At 38.5% G+C, this 18,281-nt stretch overlaps 1 protein-coding gene across 3 annotated transcripts in view; it reads right to left on the minus strand.

Annotated features, from left to right (window-relative positions):
• Positions 1–10,058: 10,058 nt before the first annotated feature.
• AGTPBP1 (ATP/GTP binding carboxypeptidase 1) overlaps positions 10,059–18,281 on the minus strand; it is a 63,290-nt gene continuing 55,067 nt past the window's right edge. For all 3 annotated transcript variants that reach the window (XM_054397372.1, XM_054397370.1, XM_054397371.1), the window contains one exon: positions 10,059–10,287. In XM_054397372.1, the coding sequence (XP_054253347.1) occupies positions 10,110–10,287 (178 nt within the window). In that variant the 3' untranslated portion in view covers positions 10,059–10,109. The remainder of the gene's footprint in view (positions 10,288–18,281) is intronic.

Below are 18,281 nucleotides of genomic sequence, written 5' to 3' on the forward strand. Positions count from 1 at the left end.
AGGGATAAAATTTTGTATGATTCACCCAAGTAGTTTAATCAGTAAGACATGCTAAGACCCTTCTCTTGGGTCCATTTGTTCATACATCTTATTATGGGTGCAGAGATGCTGCTAGTAGGATGCACACAACATAAAAGTGTATAACAATTACTCACTGGCTGGCACACACCAAAGGTAGCTGGGATTTAGTGAGCTGCTAGGCAAAGTACTAGTGTGCTGACCATCCCCAGTAAGGTAGGCATTGGTCCCACAGGCAAGGTGGGCTCCTTGGTACTATTCACACACTGGCAACGGTTGCTTACCCTGGTGACTCCCACCTACCCATCCTATGGTTTCCCACTAAGATTTATAAGCTAGTGTTTACTTTCTTGAATTCTTTGCCCCTTAATGATCCCATCTCAACAACCCTGCTCCTGCCTCCAGTGTTCCCTTGCTGCTGTGGGAATGTTCTCACAGTGCTAGGTCAGGAGCACTGCTCAGTCACAGCCTCCAGCACCTGGCCAGCCCTCACCGTGGCGTTAAGGGAAGTTGTGGGACCCGAAGCACCTTCACTGCCACCAACAGTGCTACTGAAGGGCACGTGTGCACATGGCACTCTGCACAGCTCTGGGGTTGCTGCCCCGCCTGTTACTGCCATGCTGGTGGGAAGGGGGGAAAGGAAGAGGAAGACAGGCGGTCGCTTCGGTTTGGCTCGGCTCCCTCCCTCCCTATCCTGCCACTTCGCACTGCTTACTCTGCACTGCCCAGCACTCCTCCGTTCCCACGGCTGTCCGTGTGCCTGGATGGCTCCGCGGCCGGCAGCCACGCGGTGCCTCTCCGCCCTCACCGCATGGCACGACCCTGCTTTGCGTCGCGCTGCCTGTGGCCTAGAGAGGACCCCAGTGGCTGGGCCCTGCTCCCTGTCGCCACAAAGAAACTTGGAACTGTTCCTGTGACAATGCCACCGTTTTCAAGCCAGGGAAATGGTGATACCCCTTCTCTTTGATATGTGTTTTCCCCACTGTCTTTCCCTCCCATTTTCTCTCTGCTCCGTTTCAATCTAAGAAACCCAGTTCATCAGCCGTTTGGCATCCTTTTGCCTTTATTTACTCCAGGGGAATTACTTGAACCTTTGCACGGCTACCCGCACCCACCCTGCTGACCAAGGTTGGTAAGGGGAGGAGCAGGTCATGACAGAAGATACTGGCTGAGATTGCAGAAAGGGAGTTTCACAGGCAGCTTCACAGGCAGCCAAGATGATCCTTGGGCCGTGTTTGCCTCTTCCGTCCACAGATAGAAACAAAGAAGGCAGTCCCTGTGTCCATCTTCTTCCATTTTCTTTTACTGCCCGTAGCCATATTGCTGTGGTGGACAAGTCACCAATGAGTATCTTATGTAAACCTTAAAATTGGTGTAATTGACAAAAATGACTACTCCAATTTTATGTGGTTAAATTTAAAGTTTTGTTTGGTAAGTGAGCAAAAACAGCGCTGGGCAGCTGGGGGAATCTCCTGTTCCTCCACAGCTCGCAACTGACAGTATCGTATCGACTCCTTTTATAGGGTAGGAGTTCAGCATCATCTCAGTCTCTTTGCATTGTTTCAGTTCCTTATCTCTTGTTCTGTATACTCGGAGCCAGTTTATCTTTCTGCATATGCGTAGATATCCGGCAAGGAGTTGTGGATCCGGCTTAGGAATGTTAGAACACAGGACTCTGACAGATACACAAAGCTGCCTATGATACACAAAGCTGTCTATTGTAGTTTAGTTACAAGGTCTTGGCAAATAAGCAAAGCAACCTACATTCCACTATTAAGCTTTTACAAAATACAATTATTAATCTAACGTCATTTAAACTTAACATCGTATGATTAACAGATAACTCCATTTCTATTTATTACAAAGAGTTCGGATTAGATACGTATTTTATGGGTAAGAAATATGGGGAAAACAACTACTGTTGTGAAAGAGTAGGTGGTTCATTACATTTTAAAGTCAAGGAATTTGAAACTCTCCACTAGCTACGGCACAGCAGATTTGTTCAGGCCAGGACAAGGGTAATGGTGAAGTGGAACTCTTCTCCTTGCCATGAGGAAGGAAGCAATGTATATGATAGACATTATGTAACAGCTACATATTTAGTATCCACTCCTTAAATCTTGTTTTTCATATTTCAGTGGCTTTTTAGACATCCCAGCTCAGCTGCTTTCATTATTGCTGTGATTTGAACTTGAGCTTTTTGTCTGTCTGATACAGGAACTAGTTGAAGTGCCGAACAACCCAAATTCAGAGACCTGATGTCTGAACCCCACAGTTAAACACTCATTGCCCCAGATTTCCTGCTCCTTTAACACTGGCTGCCGGATTTAGCAGATAGGATGAGGAATTCTTTGTCAGAGCACTAACAGACTTTACAAATCCAATTTGCCCAATCTGGAGGCTCCCCAGCTGTATTCACAGCCCATATCAACCTCCCAGGGCCTTCAGTTTCTCCTGTTGTGGGTCAGGTCTACAGCTCCCCCACAGCTCTGCCCTGGCCTGGGCATTGTCTCATCAGCAGAGGTCTGAATAGACGAGACAAGGTGTGAACCGTTCTTCCCCTGCCCTGATGACAGCAATAATCGCCTGTTGTCCCTGGCCCCACAGGTATTTGCCGGTGTGTGGGGAGAAGCCCTCCGGTATTTGGAAAGGTGATAAGGGGGCTATTTCACATTTTGGCTTGAACAGATTATCTAGGAAAGGGTAAGCAGAGAACAGTCAGGGTCCTCACATATGATTAACAAATAATTTCATTTTTATTTATTACATTGGCAAGCTGTAATTTATCATTTTCTCCCTCTTCCTATAGCACAAAGCACAACTTGAAGGCAGAGGAAACTCTGCCCACAAATCTCTCAAGTTCTGAAGCAGATGACACCAGGTGAATGATGTTAAGGTGAAGACTTCTTCCTCTGCAGTGAATAACAGCAGTTTCTCCTCAACACAGAAAGCTGTATGAGAAAGAATGTGAAGTGACGTGGTTTCCTTATAGAATTAGCTGACCAGGTGCCACCTGTTAGAGTGCATAAAATCTGATCTGATCTACTTCCCTATGAAACTTTGGGTCCTTAGCATAAAAGAATTTGTATGGCTAATATCTTACTGAACTCACTCATAGATCTGAAAAATAAATATTTTGAAATACAAGTCTACTTCTGTTCTAGACATTCAGTCTTTGGACAAAAGAACAAGTACGTGACATACTGAACAGTGTGCTACTGTATTTAAACAGGTGATTTGGGGCTTGCTCTTTCATTTTGGAACACACTCAAGGTGTACATTTGATAACAGAAGTTTTCAAGCAGTCCTGGCTGATGCAATTCATAACAGGAAGCTTTTGTCAACAGTGAGGTCAAATCCAAAGGAAAAGGGAAATGTCACTGACTAATCACTTAAGCTAAAGGTCTGGCTTGATGAGACTGGATGCTTTAGAAGAATTAAGTAACCTAGAGATGTAGACTAAACTGATCTCATGTATATCTAAGCAGAAGGTCTGTGTACGTTGAACTTGTTTCTTTTGTGATAGAATTGCAAAATTATTGTTGCAGAGAATATGCAAATTTTGCAACAGTTTTCATAGGATAAAAAATCCCAGGGATGCGTCATTCTGGAATACTCTCTGAATGAGTTTAGGACTTTTTATTTGGCGGTGTATGAAAAAATGCTGAGGAACTTGGGACCTAGAGAAGAGAATACTGAGAGGGGATCTTATCAATGCGAGGGTCAAGAGGATGAGGCTGTACTCTTTTCAGTGGTACCCAGTGACAGGACAAGGAGCAGCACGCACAAGCAGGAACACAGGAAGTTTCATCTGAACATGAAGAAGAACTTTGAGGATGGTGGACACTGGAATGGGCTGCCCAGAGGTGGTGAATCCTCCAACTCTGGAGTCATCGAAAGCCTGCCTTGACACCATACTGTGCAACCTGCTCTAGGTGAACTTGGTCTGGCAGGGGAGTTGGACTTGATGATCTCCCGAGGTCCCTTCCAATCCCTACCATGCTGGGATTCTGTATTGTGCTAAATCAAATTGAGTGGAATGTTGGATCAAAACTCAGTATTAAGACAGCTGAGGGTTTGAGCAAGGCACCTCATTCCAGTTGTCTTCACAAAGTGTACAACTGAGCTGTTTTAATCTGTGGGGTCTGCTGGATATATCACTTTCACGTATGTAACATATCACTTATATCACTATAATTAAGCAAATATTATACAAAATATTAAAGATCATCTGCCTTCTCTGTTCTTTACATCTTGTTGATACTGAAATATTTTCAAGTTCAGTTTCTTTTGGGAACAAAGCAAGAAGGCAATGCTGCCATCTAAGAGTGGTTTGTATTGTCTTCACAATTAGCTAGAGAAGATGATAATTCTGATTTAACTCTGCTAGGCTAAGTGAGGTTTTCTAGGAAGAGTGGTCTGCAATCAATTGACAGAAGACCACCCCAGTGCAAAGCAGTTCAATCCCAAAAGCCAGTAGTTGCCCAGAGCTGTTTTCTGGTGCTAGGGTTAAATCTCTCTAACTGTAAGATGTAACTTGTAACAGGCTCAGTAACCTAGGTTTTTGCTTCACCCTGCAGTGCCTCCAGCTGCCTGGAAGGTAAGTAACTTTTGTTTCCATTTTTAAGAGAAGTAAGGCTGTTGCTGTGTATAAGCTAACCCTTTGTCTCAGCCATTCCTGGGCTGTGGACCTCCATGTTCTGAGGCAAAGTTCATTATGACCATGATAGCTTTACTAATAAGCTTAAAACTTAACTTAAACTGAGATATCTGAGGCAGATTAAGCTGCATGAAGACTTCTACAATACTATTGCATCATTTTAGACTGCAGTTGCCTTTTTCAAGGGAAAAAAAAAATGATACCTGAGTAATACAGTTCTTCTTTAAATGCAGAAGCAAATCTTGCCCTTTTTTTTTTTCCCCTTTTGTGTGTGTGTGAATAGGATAAAAAGTAGGTAAGTATAATCTAGGGGCTAAGAAAAACTTCTTTGCACTAAATTGTGGAGACCCTTTTGTACATTATCTTACTCTTCTAGGCCTGGGGTCGGGGGGTAGTGCAAAGAACAGTCTTATTTCAGGTCATTAGAAGTCAGTCTCCCCATTCCATGTTAAGAGCAGAGTTTCATGTATAGAAATACTATTGCGGAATTTTGTTAGTTGAGTTCTTTTATTATTTACCTTTCAGCCAACTGAAAGTTTGCAGTAGTGCTATGTGGTATTGCTAGTTGAAGTATGTGTTCTGCCCATCTACCATGAGAAATGATGCTTGCTAAATCACCCCAGTCCAAGAGAGAAGAGCACACATTAAGCACAAACATTTAATTGTAAGAATGTTGCACAGGCAGCAAAAAACAGGAGCTGGTTGGCATTTGGTAACCACATAATTTGGATCAATGAACCCTATGGTGTGCTGCTTCTTTTGTAGCTCAACCCATTTTTTTCAGCATGGTTCTTTAACTGCTTCAAAAGCTGCACTAACAATATTATGCCTTTTATAATTAAAAAACCCCAACAGAATAGCACCTAACTTTTTCTAGTAACAGAAGAATTAAAGGTGAGTGTTTCATACTTAAATGTTTTACAGGGACAAAACAAATTCTTTATAGGATACTACTACAAATAGTCAAGTTATCCATTCTTCACTAAATGTCAAAGCTGTTTAGCATTTTATATTTCAAAGCAATCTACAGTTAGTTTATTTTTGGAAACAAAATGCAAGGTCACATTTCAAATGCTTTGCACCTTGATGACCTTAGAACTACTAAGACCAACAATACCCTTAGACTAATTTAAGATCCACTGTGACTCCTCTGCACTCTACAATGTTTTGGACAACACAGCTTGTGAAGGAAGCTGTTCAACTTAACCTACCATGACAGACTTAGTCAAGTAAACTGTGTATGTATTTGCAAAAGTGACATTCACAATTCCTAGTCAACCACTTGCTCTTTTCAGAGAGCTCCACACAACTAGATCTGCTTTTATCTTGTTTCCTCCAAAAATTTCTCTCAAACCTTAAAATTGCTACTGCAAAAATACAAATAGCAAAATTAACTTAGTTCTTAGCTGTAGTCCAAGTTGAGTTGTAAAGGGATGAATTATTGAAAAGCTGGGCGTTTCCATGCTCAGTATATTACCTGTATAGGAGGGAAAAGCTCTAACCAAAAGACTTTCATCTTCTTGGTGCTCTGCAGTGTCCTTTGTGGTAGTTCATTCATACAAAGTATTCTTAAGTTTTACATACACTGATGAACATTAGCGTTTATAAAGTTATAATTCAATCTATTAATATGCAAATAGTACTCAAATCCTGCAGCACACTGGCTTCAACTTGACAGAGAAAAAAAAATCCTCCTTTTTGAGATCTCCCCAGTTCTTACAGGTAGGTACATTGCTGCAAATGCTATGATGAGAGATCCTTTAAAAATTAATAACCAATAATGGGGAAGGCAAAGCGATTTTATTAATTCTTTATTATGTACTTCTATTAGTAAGTACTGTTATTTGGGGCATGCATAATAACACTGCAACAATTATATCTATCACAGCATTACAAGAGAAGCTACCTGAAACCTTGAATTTTCACATTTTGTGAACAGTGTTTACTGCTACTGCAGTCTAATTTGAGATTTGAGCCAGTTCTCCCTGATAAGTCAGGCTGATAAAGTAATTTACCTCCAAAACTGACCAGGTAAGATTTGGCACACATCGCAGTCTTAGCTGTAGGTTACATGGCACCAGGGAATGTCACTGGTGAAGAGAGAATACCAAAATCAGTGCTGCAGCTTGAATTATAGCTGCATTATCCAGCAATTATTTAAAGCCAAGACAATAAATAACAGAGACTCAATTATTATTTATAATGTTACTACTGGGAAAATATAGAAGTATCTTCACGTTCTATACAGAATCAGACATGTTTATAGTGAAGAGAATCATTTACAACCAGAAAGACATTGGAATGCCAATAAATAAAATAAAGACAGTCAGTCATCTGGGACAGGCTATGCTAGATGATGGATTTGTGGCAGTATGAGAAATTGCCTTTGTTTGGTGTCCCTTTTGCCCTCTTATTTGGTGTAAATGTCATACTAACAGAGTGGTTAGTATGCCTCAGCTACTCCATTTTCAGCTAAACATCAGAATTCCAACCAAAACAGATAAAAGGGGACACTAGCATATGTCTGCTAACACCTCTGCAACAATGGCAACATATCAGAGAAGGGACAAACAATATGAAGCAGCTACCTCTGCATGATTCTTCCCATGAACTGGCGCCCCTGTGAGCATGAATGGAGACTCTGTCTTTCAGAAAGTGCCTTAGAAGTGCCATAAAATACATAAAAGGTAATGATTGCCTTTGCATTTTCAACAATGGGTAAGGTAAGGAAAAAGTTTCATGCTTACATTGGAAATGCACTGGTAAAGTTCAGACCCAAAAGTGCCAAACTGGCATGTAATTTTCTCTAACACATACATCTAATCTAATGCATAAGTGCCTTAGAATTGAATGGATAATCATGCTATTACTGTTTTAGAAAAGTGCCTGTTATCCTGATCCATAAGTAATGGATAACTCCTTCTTTGCACAGGCTAAAAAGCTGTAGAAGACATAAGAAGAACATATATGCATATTTACTCAGGATGAAAACACAATTCTTTCTAAATGGTTAAAGCACATTTCTAGTCTTGCCTGCAGTATAAAAACAGGTGTTCCAGTAACACAGGTTCATATGGAAACTGAGAAGAACTGCACAATGGGGGCAACCTATGTGGCATCCCGCATGCCCTGAACTGTCAGTCAAAATTATTTATGTAAGATACTGAAGTATGAGTACTTAAGGATGCAAACCCATTTATGCAGATAACTGGTATAAAACAGACATAGTAATGTGAGCATTCTGCACTGCTCTCACTGGGCTGAATTAAAGATAGTTCAAATTCCGTAGCAACATTAATCCTTCCACTTGGCAGCTTCCCAAAACCCTCTAGAGTTTCAACACAGAGGGCTTCTCTTCAACAAGGTATTAAAAACAGCTTTCTTATTTATGGTATGCAATTCACAGAAGACAAAGAATGATAACTTTTGATAGAAAGGAAAACTTACCAAGGGAGAATAATTGTTTCCATTATACATTTACATCATAAAATTGCATGGTTATTAATGTAACTGTAAGCCTTGAAACAAAAATATAGTAGCATATCACAAGGAATCATAAGGACATAAGGGAAACTTTTTCCAGTTTCAGAATCAGAATAGCATGGACAAGAATCAACAGCCTTCCAGTATCTGAATGGGGCCTACAAGAAAGCTGGGGAGGGACTTTTTAGGATATCAGGTAGTGATAGGACTAGGGGGAATGGAATAAAGCTGGAAGTGGGGAGATTCAGGCTGGACATGAGGAAGAAGTTCTTCCCCATGAGAGTGGTGAGAGCCTGGAATAGGTTGTCCAGGGAGGTGGCTGAGACTCCATCACTGGAGGTGTTTAAGGCCAGGCTGGATGAGGCTCTGGCCAGCCTGATCTAGTGTGAGGTGTCCCTGCCCATGGCAGGGAGGTTGGAACTAGATGATCCTTGTGGTCCCTTCCAACCCTGACTGATTCTATGATTCTAAACAATGCTGCATTTAAAACAGCGGATTTTGGTGAAAATTCATCTGACTGAGAATCATGTATACAGTTGATACTTTCTTTTTCCCCACAAATCCTTCTACCAAAGGCACCTTTGCCATCAAAAATACTTTTTTCTTTGCAACAGTATACACAGACAAAGTTCTCATCAATTAAAAACCTGCCATAACTTGGAAATCTTACTCTTATGGCCCTAGCACATGCAGCAGAAAATAAATCCCATTATTGAATCACATCAAGTAAAAATAATTCTGGAAAAATATCTTTTGTTGCAAAACATGTCTGTTCTTTAAAGAATGGGGTACTACTTAATTTCTCTATTAGATCTTATTCTAAGCAGCAGCAAGAGGGACTAAGTAGATGACAAGAGAAGGTGAAGATATGTAAATCCCATGTCTGGCAGCTTAACTTTAAACATGAAGAATACAGAACCACAGAGTAACTATTCAGGTTGGAACAGACCTCACAAAATTACAATCCAATCCTTTTCTCAGAGCAGAGTTAACACTGGATTGAGACTAGGCAAAAGATGTTTAAAACAAAATCTGCCTTCACCCTTCATGGATTTGGATTGGGTATATAGTTAACGTGCCCCCCATAAAGTAAGCTCTTTCTAACTACATGCAATAAGACAAGAAAAATTGAGTATCTGAGTAGTTGAACAGCCGTGCAGTGTACATAGCTAACCATTCTTGAAGTCATGTGTACATTTTAAAACCCAAAGAAACAAAAAAACCCTCACGTTAACCCATGCCTATTTTATGGGAAAGATCTTATACAAGTGTCTAGCTCTTGTAAGCATAGGCTGCATTGTTCACTGTGCAACATTCCTGAACTGTGAACAGATTTTACCTCTTTTCACCTAGTACTGTGGTAAAACCATACACTTCTCAGAAGCAAGAAACAAGTGCAACAATTCATACATCTTTTTTTTTTTTCATTTTTAATTTAGTAATTATTGAATGGCTCCAGAACAGGCACTACATCACTTCAAACAGAATTAAGTACCTTTGAAATAATGTTGAAAAATAACCTCTTCAACTCAGTATACTCAGGTGCATGTACACACAAATTAATTTAGAAAACCTGTACATATATATTTTTCAGGAAGTACTCAAAGAACAGTACCACAAAGAATTAGTTTCTGTATTCAGACCACAAATTATAATCCATTCTTCTGAATACAGGGTTTAAGGACAGAAAATGCCATGCAGTGCTATTTAGTAGAAAATGTACCATTAAGTTAATTTATCTACTTAAGTGTGCTAAAAGAAAACACAGAACTCCTTAAATAAATGCCAGTTTATTATAAATTAGAAATATTTATTGTCCTTGAGCTAGGCAAGCTTAAGTTATCTGTGTTTTCTTTAAGATTATCCCCATGTTAGACAAGAGCAAGGAAGTATTTGATTAGGAAGTTTAAGTATCCTGGATTTTCGTATTACTGGCTGCAAAGATGGTTCAAGAAAGCAGTATCCGTGTTGAATCTGAGTCTGAAAGTCCATCTTCGTGATTAGTTGCCTCATAATCACCGACATTATCAGGTAATTCAATGTCTTGGTCATCATTGCTCTCTGCACTGTAATCAACTTCTTCAAGGAAGCGAGGCTCATCTTCGTCCAAAACATACGTAGTGGGGCTACAATGAACAAGAATTTGAATGAATCTTGTTAAAAGGTTTACTTGGAGGGATATATTCAGACTGTCCCTACCCTGGCACATAACAATCCAAAAATAATCCTCAATAGTATCAACTTTTTAATGGCATGTAAAATGATTAGGTGCCAAGCCCATATTTGTACAACTCTGAACACATTACTCAGCCATATACGACATGTTATCCAAATGTGCCATGACAGATTAGCTACACACCATAGACTTATGCTAATGGCCTGTAAGAACTTCACAAAATTATCAGTATCAGAAGTTCTTGCAGAGGGATACTACAGCATAGAGAAATAGCTGCTGCTATGAGAGAAAAAAGTAAAAAACCAGAAGAGTCTGAAAGTTGAGAAATCTCTGTATTTTTTTAAAATGCACATACTACTGAAAAGCATTATGAGCAGAAGTACTGTACATATCAAAGGTGACAAAACATGGAGTCACATTTACACCTACAACTAGGATTAAGTTCCCGTATTTGTAACTTGACTCATACCAGGTCCTTATACTTCCATGCAGTTGAAACTTTTATGTTAAGCCTTCCAACTCGGAAACAGTAGCTTCAAGGAATTAAGCCACTGCCCAGTCCATGGCCTCCAACGATAAGACGACTAACACCTTCACCTCCAAGATAAGAGAACTAACACCTTCAGTGTTAACTGGAGAATAGTTAAAATACAACTTTATGATTCATACTCTCACCTCCACGGGACAGAGAGAAGAAAAAAAAAAAAGTGTTCTCCAGACCACGTTTTTACTAACCTGTCCCGGAACACAAAAACCTATCTGCCTAAAAGCACTAAGCATTCATAAATATTTGTGTGATTTTCTAGTCAAATTAGTTTCTAAGAATTCATTACATTCTAAGAATTTAATCTGCAGTTGTGATGCTTTTACTCATATGAAAGGGTAAGAATGTTATTATTAAGAAAGATCACGAGGTACTTGTAGAAATGTTTGTGTAACAGTTTTGATAAATTTTGTCTTAACAACAGTCTACCTTGGCTGTGGCTTTGTAATTAAAAGGATTAATCATTGTTTCTTTCTAAAGGTACTTTAGAAGCATGTGGACCACCTGAAGTCTATAATGCTATGTCCATTGAATATAAATAAATTCCACAAGTATTCTTCATCTGCTTGTAGCTACATGCTCCAGGTACATGACATACTGTAATGTTTTGTGCTTTTGATAGCCAGTTCAAACACTGGGATAAAAACAAATTTAAAACTATTAGTTATAGCTTAGAGAAAAAAAAAACAAAACCAAAACCAAAACAACCACAACAACAAACCTACCCACAAAAAACAGAAGAGCTAAAATAGTCAGAAAATAATCTACCAAAAATTCAATTCAGTCACAGTGTCTGACTTCCATTTAAAACAATCTGTATCATGGTTCACTAAACAAGCTCGTATTCATTAAGCCATGTAAAAAGGAATGCTCCACGAAACTAAATATTTCTAAAGATTATTTAAGCTGTAACTGGGACAACAACCCTCTATGTTGGTTAATGAACTGGCTGTTTAAAGAAAATTTGTTTCCATTCAGGAAAGATAGTGAGGAAAATAACCAGAATTTTTGCTACAAAGCTGCCTTCATTTTATAGAAGGGGAACCCAACGTACCATAACAATACATGCTCTGCAGGAAGAATCTGTGGTAGAATCAGCAAAGGAATACAGTTTTTCTGAGCCTTGTCGCACTTTCCACCCTAGTAAGTCACTACCTACCAACACATCTTCTAAAGAAAATAAAGCTGGGGGAAAGAAGTTTAAATATGTTATTTATTTAAAGAACAGAATGAAAGGAACTTCAGCAATTGTATCATGTTCCAAATGCACAGCTTTTTTCCAACTTCTGCTTCTAATCACTTAACACAGATAGTGATTTGTTAGTTTTTGTATGGCAAGGAATCCACACCGCAATTACAGGACAGGCTGTGTAATTCAATTCACAGGAAATGGAGCCATTAAACCTGAATGCTGGCCCAGTATTAACCAATAATTCTGAATACTGAGACAGAAAACTACAATGAGCTGTATTGATGACAAGTATTTTATTAACCACTGATAATGTATGGTAATGCATTACAGAAGGCACTTTAAAAAAGTCATGTTAGTGAAGTACAGTATAGAATAGTAAAGGTCTTTAAAAAAAAAAATCTATCCACTCTTTTTAATAACTGCCATCATTTGGAAATTAAACTCCTATAGCTGCTCCAGCAAAAAAAAAGGCAACCAAAAAAATCTGTTTTAGGGAAAAAACACAGAACTGGACACACAAGCAAACAGAGTTTACATCTTCAAAGTGGCTTGTCAGTATGTCCTATTTTACATTGTCTTGAAAAAAAAAACAAAGCTATATGAATTCAATATATATTTTTGTTATATTTGTATACATTTTTCACATGTGTAATCATGTAAGTATGCCCCTAACTTCTAGAATTTCAGACACTGTGCACAGTCAGTGTGTCTGATGCAAGACACTTTAGACATTTGCTCTGGCAAGTGTACATTTAAAATTGTCATCTGAAACTGAAGCATGCTTTTTATTGCTATTTCCCATTTAATAAAATAAAAATCAACATTCTAAATTACTTTATCCATTCAAGAAAACTACCATTAGAACAGACAGATCTCATTTTCAAAGCTACACAAACCTTTAATGTAAAACCTGTCTGAAACCTGTCTCATAATAATCTTAGCTTTCTGCTAACATCCACAACAATGCATCATTACTTCTCGTTTATTACTGAAAGCAAATATTATATTTATTAACATTATTTTTTTGCTTTCCATTTCTTCACAAAATGGCATTCAAGTACATTCTACATTCAGAGAAAAAAGCCATATACAACTCAGTACATTTGCTTTACCACAGTATGTTTTGTCCTGATGCAGCAAATGTTAACTGTGGATATTTAATTTTCCAGCAATCTTTATTTTAAAGACTAGCATGAATCTGCACGATGTAATTACTTCACTGTAATGAAGCAAACAAGAATGAGGAAGTTTAACTGAGGCTGGGTCACATGAAATGCAGAAATCAAAACACCTGAAAAAATGTATTGCTATTTAATCAAATTCTTCATTTGCCTCCCTGCTGCTCCACACCCTTGGCATATCATGTGACAATATATCTTTAGCTGCTGTCATGCTGATTCTACGAGTTTTAATTTTCTAACTTTTCCCTTGGGCTCTTTCTAATTAACTTGCTCAATAATCCCTCTCTTCCTCTACCCCTACACCTCCCACTTTTGCTGTTAAAAGGAAGCCGTTATTTTTATCAGGTTAGCAAAGGCTGTCTATCACACAAATACAGTTCTGTATTGTAAGGGGTGCCTTAATCCGTGCATTTTCTTTGAAGTCATGGCAGTTAAAAGAGAATACTATAGTAAAACCGGAAGTTTTTTATGTTTAACATAACAATGGTTTATGGGTAAAAATACAACATACTCCTAAATACGTGATTAATATACCTAATACAATACTGTGGTCTTGAAGTTTATTAGTAAGTAACACTATACCCTTCATTTAAAAAAAAAAAAAATTCTACATCACCCACCACTGAATATACTGAATTTGGGAATCGATACAATTTTTTTCTAAAATTTTATTTCATTGTGTATTTAAAATTACAGCAACTTACTGTAGTTTTTTTCTTATTTACATTAATACTCCAAACATATGAACAAAAATAAACCTATTCACTACCATGGTGTATTTTTTCAAACTAAAATTTTGTTTCTCTCTCAAAATATATACTTGGAATTTTCATTACTCATATGACTCAATTAATCCACAAGCCAGACAAAATCACTACTAATTTCAACCCTGTGAAGATGAGAAGCTTTCTGAGACTATAGGGGCAGTGTAATACATTCTAAAAATTCTCTAGATAAACTAAGAAATATTCCCTGCAAAACTATGAAGATTTGCAACTACTTGAGAAAGGAAAGAAAAATTTGAAGAACTAATAATTCCTTTTAAAACTGTATTGCTAGTGGAGGGGAACAAAAATAGAGGAGAAGGAGTCAGGAAGAATCACAAAGGAATAATTTCTCCATATTTTTCCTCTAAATGTTCAGTTTAGGGTCTATATTCCCTTCCAGATTGTGGTGAAGACACCATATGCCCAGAATTATGCCCCCAGATACCAGCAACTTGTCCCAACGTGTTTTGGTAAGTTCCCCCTTCCACCATCCTTTCAGGAGAGGGGGACAAAGGCCCAGGTGCCAACCTGTCTCCTAAGGGATAAACAACTGCATGCACCCATCGCATGCCATGCTTATGCTCTTGCCATCTAAGGGCATAATTCTAGCTTCACCCTTTCTATAGGGTAAAGCAGGTTGTTGACAAGTGTGCCCATTGGCCAGATCTAGCCTTGAGAAATCTGTAAGTATTCTCCTCTTGTTTACCAATTTCCTCTCTCCTTTTTCTTTCCCTCTCTTTGGTCGAGTTGGGCCGACCCTCCTGATGGAGCTGCACCGATCCTGCCAGTCCCCGGCCGCTGCAGTTGCGCCGTGGGACCACCCTGACAAGGGAAGCTACCAATCGGCGGAAAGTCGCCCCTTCCGTGGCCGCGGGAGGAGAAAGAAAGCCTTGCCCCACCCGCAGAGGCGGGAGGGGAAAGAAAGTCACCGCCCAGATGGACCAGACCCGGGCCGACAGACCTCGAGCAACCAGAGTAACTCAGCAACTTGCCTCGCTGCAAAGAAAGACACAATGTAGCTTTTCACATGTGCAACACTCAGTAACATTCAATTCAAAGTACCCGCGCCTCGCCGTGTGATATTCCAGCTTGAATCGCCTCTTGATGACATTGTAAATATCTCTGTACATAGTTACAGTCGCCAAGTGTCTTGTCAAGTCTCCATCTAGTGGACAAGCGGTGGAACTGCATCCTTCGTTCCCTTAATTATAAATTAATTCTGTAAATATTCTAATTGGGTCAAATTGAATATGCTAAACCAGTTATGGAATATATTTTCACAGCCGTGCATTGGAATCAATATATAAGGTGACTAATCAGTTATTACTAATTCTAATACTTAATAAACAATATTTTCACAATTCATATTTCATAATTCAGAAATTAATAATAATTCTCCTCCTGATCACCACACAGATATCAGCAATGCTGCATGAGTATGCAGCGACACACATGCAGCTACCTTGGCTGTCCCCTTCAGGAGCTCTTCACCTATGTGTTTTTAACACAGAGTAAGGATATTTCCTGAGAGGAACTTCCAAGGCTAAAGAGAATAACATACTCCACTCTTTTCTAAGCTATTAGAACCCAGTTTAAGTCTCACAGAGTAATAAAATTTCATTCCTCAGCTTAATAAAAAAGTAGTTCAACACTTCCTTTGTGCTACCACTCTTGTATACATTTTGTGAAAGTCAAACCTGGCTTAAATTAGTTGGATTCAGCAAATCATTGGCTGTAGCCCACATTAATATTTGGATCATGCTACCAAGAGAGGAAGAAAAGCTTGGGAAATGGTACGAAGAGTATATAACCTGTTCATCATACTCTTGTTGGTTGGTGGGGGTTTTGTTTTGTTTTTTCCATACATACTAGTTTCCTTACTTTGCCCTAAAGAAGATAAATAGTACTCTGACGCTACAGTCTATACATAATCAAGAACAATCACTTAGGCCAGAGGAGGGTTTTGGTGCATGGGCATTGCCACCAGGCCCATCAGTGAAATTCTGAGTCTCATCTTTGATAGATTTTAATTCCAATCTTCTGAAAGGCACAGATAGGAAGAAAGTTGCAGCAAAGAATGCCTTCTTTTCAAAAAAGTTGTACTCCCAGGCTACGGTAAGAAAGACCAAGGAAAGCTCAAGTGCTGCAGGAGAGTAGTAAGCAAGAAACTTTTATTCATAGGTGACGGCGATTGGTGATTAGAAGTATGCAAATGTTTTGGCACAGTGTAAGACTTATGAAGGGTGAGGAAAATAAAGCAGGATAAATCCAGTGCCTTTCTTGTAGTCTAAAGAGACATCCTGTGCAAGAAGATCTTGTACACATTCTGACTGCATGTACCCCTCACTCCTTGCCTCACTAGTCTGATGCCTTTTCTCAAGTGTAAGATTAAGTGCAGGAAATGGATTTTAGATTTTTTTTTTTCTTTCCCACAGACCTTTTTAGCTGTTTGGTTTTTTTCTACAACATTCTAGACCTGCTGGGTCCAAAGCCCAGTCTGCTTCACTGCTATAATTGAATCAAATTAACAAACGAAAACACACCAGTGAGCCTCAAAATAATCAATGAAATTACTAGAATTTCCAGAAAGAGGTCAAGTTATTGCACAAAGGAGAATTCCAGTAAGTCCTAACAACTGACTGCAGTCCTGTGTTTGGTTTCACTGCATATAGACTCTATCAAACCTGTCAGCATAACATCTATAATTCTTACTGCAAGGTCAGTATAACATCTAGTCTAATCTTTTCCATTTGGAACTGGGGGGTAAGCATTGACAAATATCTGAAATAATTAAAGAAAAATAAAGTGTTTCATTCATCACTTAAGATGTTAAAGTGCACTGCCAGAAGGAAATAAATCTACTTACAGTTTTATTTTTCCTAAGTCAAATATGTTTCAGACATAGTTCAAAATGAACTCATGGAAACTGAGCCTACATGTAATGAAATACTGTGGAGGTATATTTTAAAATATTAACACCTACTTGGTCATTTTAAGTACCAGCAGTAAACCCAAAACCAGTTTGAGAAACCCTCAAAATGTTGTGCAAAAAATTAAAAGCAGTGCTTCTGTATGTTTAGACTTGAATGTTTAAAGTTGCCAGCTTATCCTTTAAAGTGTTAGAATCGTGTTTTTTAAAAAAATAACACCAGAAATATTCAAAACACAAAATAACTATAACCTCACTGCATTTTCTCTATCTTACTCTAATGATAAGTAATAACCCACAATTCATATAAGTATGAGGAAAGATAATAAAAGTACTGCTTATAAATAGAATAATCCAAATGGGCATCTATCTTTACAGCCTTTACTTAGTAGATGTTCTTTGTGTATTTCCAGCACTGAAGTGAATGGATACCTAATAAACGGATAGGTATTTTTTAGTATCTTGTCTAGAACTATTGAGATACGCTAAAATTTCAGCACTTTGGATACAAAAACTGAATCAAGGAGCAAATAGACTACATATTTCACAGGTTGGCATACAGGTGTCAAGAGCCAATAATAAAAATCTGGGTTTTAACCCAATAAGAAATAGAAACAAAAATTGAAGGAAAATTTATTTCCTGTTAAATGTGAAGAGAGGAACTTCTGCTGCACAGAAAAACAGCCAGATCTTTACTTAGGGGGAAGAAAGAAAACCCTACCAAATAAACACATTCTCTAACCAGCAGTGAATTCTCAAACAGCTAGGGAGCCCAGCTCTCCTGTGCTTCAGCTGTAACAGTACCTGGAAATACCAGTCACAGGCTTCTCTACATTTCATTATCATTGGACTGGGAAGTGAGAAAAGAAGAGCTTGAGAGTTTGCTCAGCCTTATTACAGGTGTCACTAGGAGCTGGTACTCATCACATCTATGTAAATTAGTTGTGGTGTTATAGCAAAATTTTCTGGAGTACTTTTCACACCCCCCATATTACAAGAAAAATTATTAATGGAATCTGAATGAACTGCAATATCTTGAGGCAGTGTTCGGTCTTCTTCACTGCACAAGAAAAATATAGTGTAGCCTTGAAAACAAGTTCAGCGATCATAAAAAAATACTTCCTATGTAAAACTTAGCCCCACCTCTTGAAAAAACTATGAAAGAACATGGGAAAATCCACACTGAACCACACTTTTTTTCAGGTGTTCCTTTTATGGTACTTTCTGAGACAGTATAAAGTTGATTTCAATAGAATTCATTTTAAAAATACTATTAAAATGTATTATGAATAATACCCAAAATAGAGGAACATGTTATCTCTGTTACTCCA

Source organism: Indicator indicator, chromosome Z (genome assembly GCF_027791375.1).
Source record: "Indicator indicator isolate 239-I01 chromosome Z, UM_Iind_1.1, whole genome shotgun sequence".
Classification (NCBI taxonomy): Eukaryota; Metazoa; Chordata; class Aves; order Piciformes; family Indicatoridae; genus Indicator; species Indicator indicator.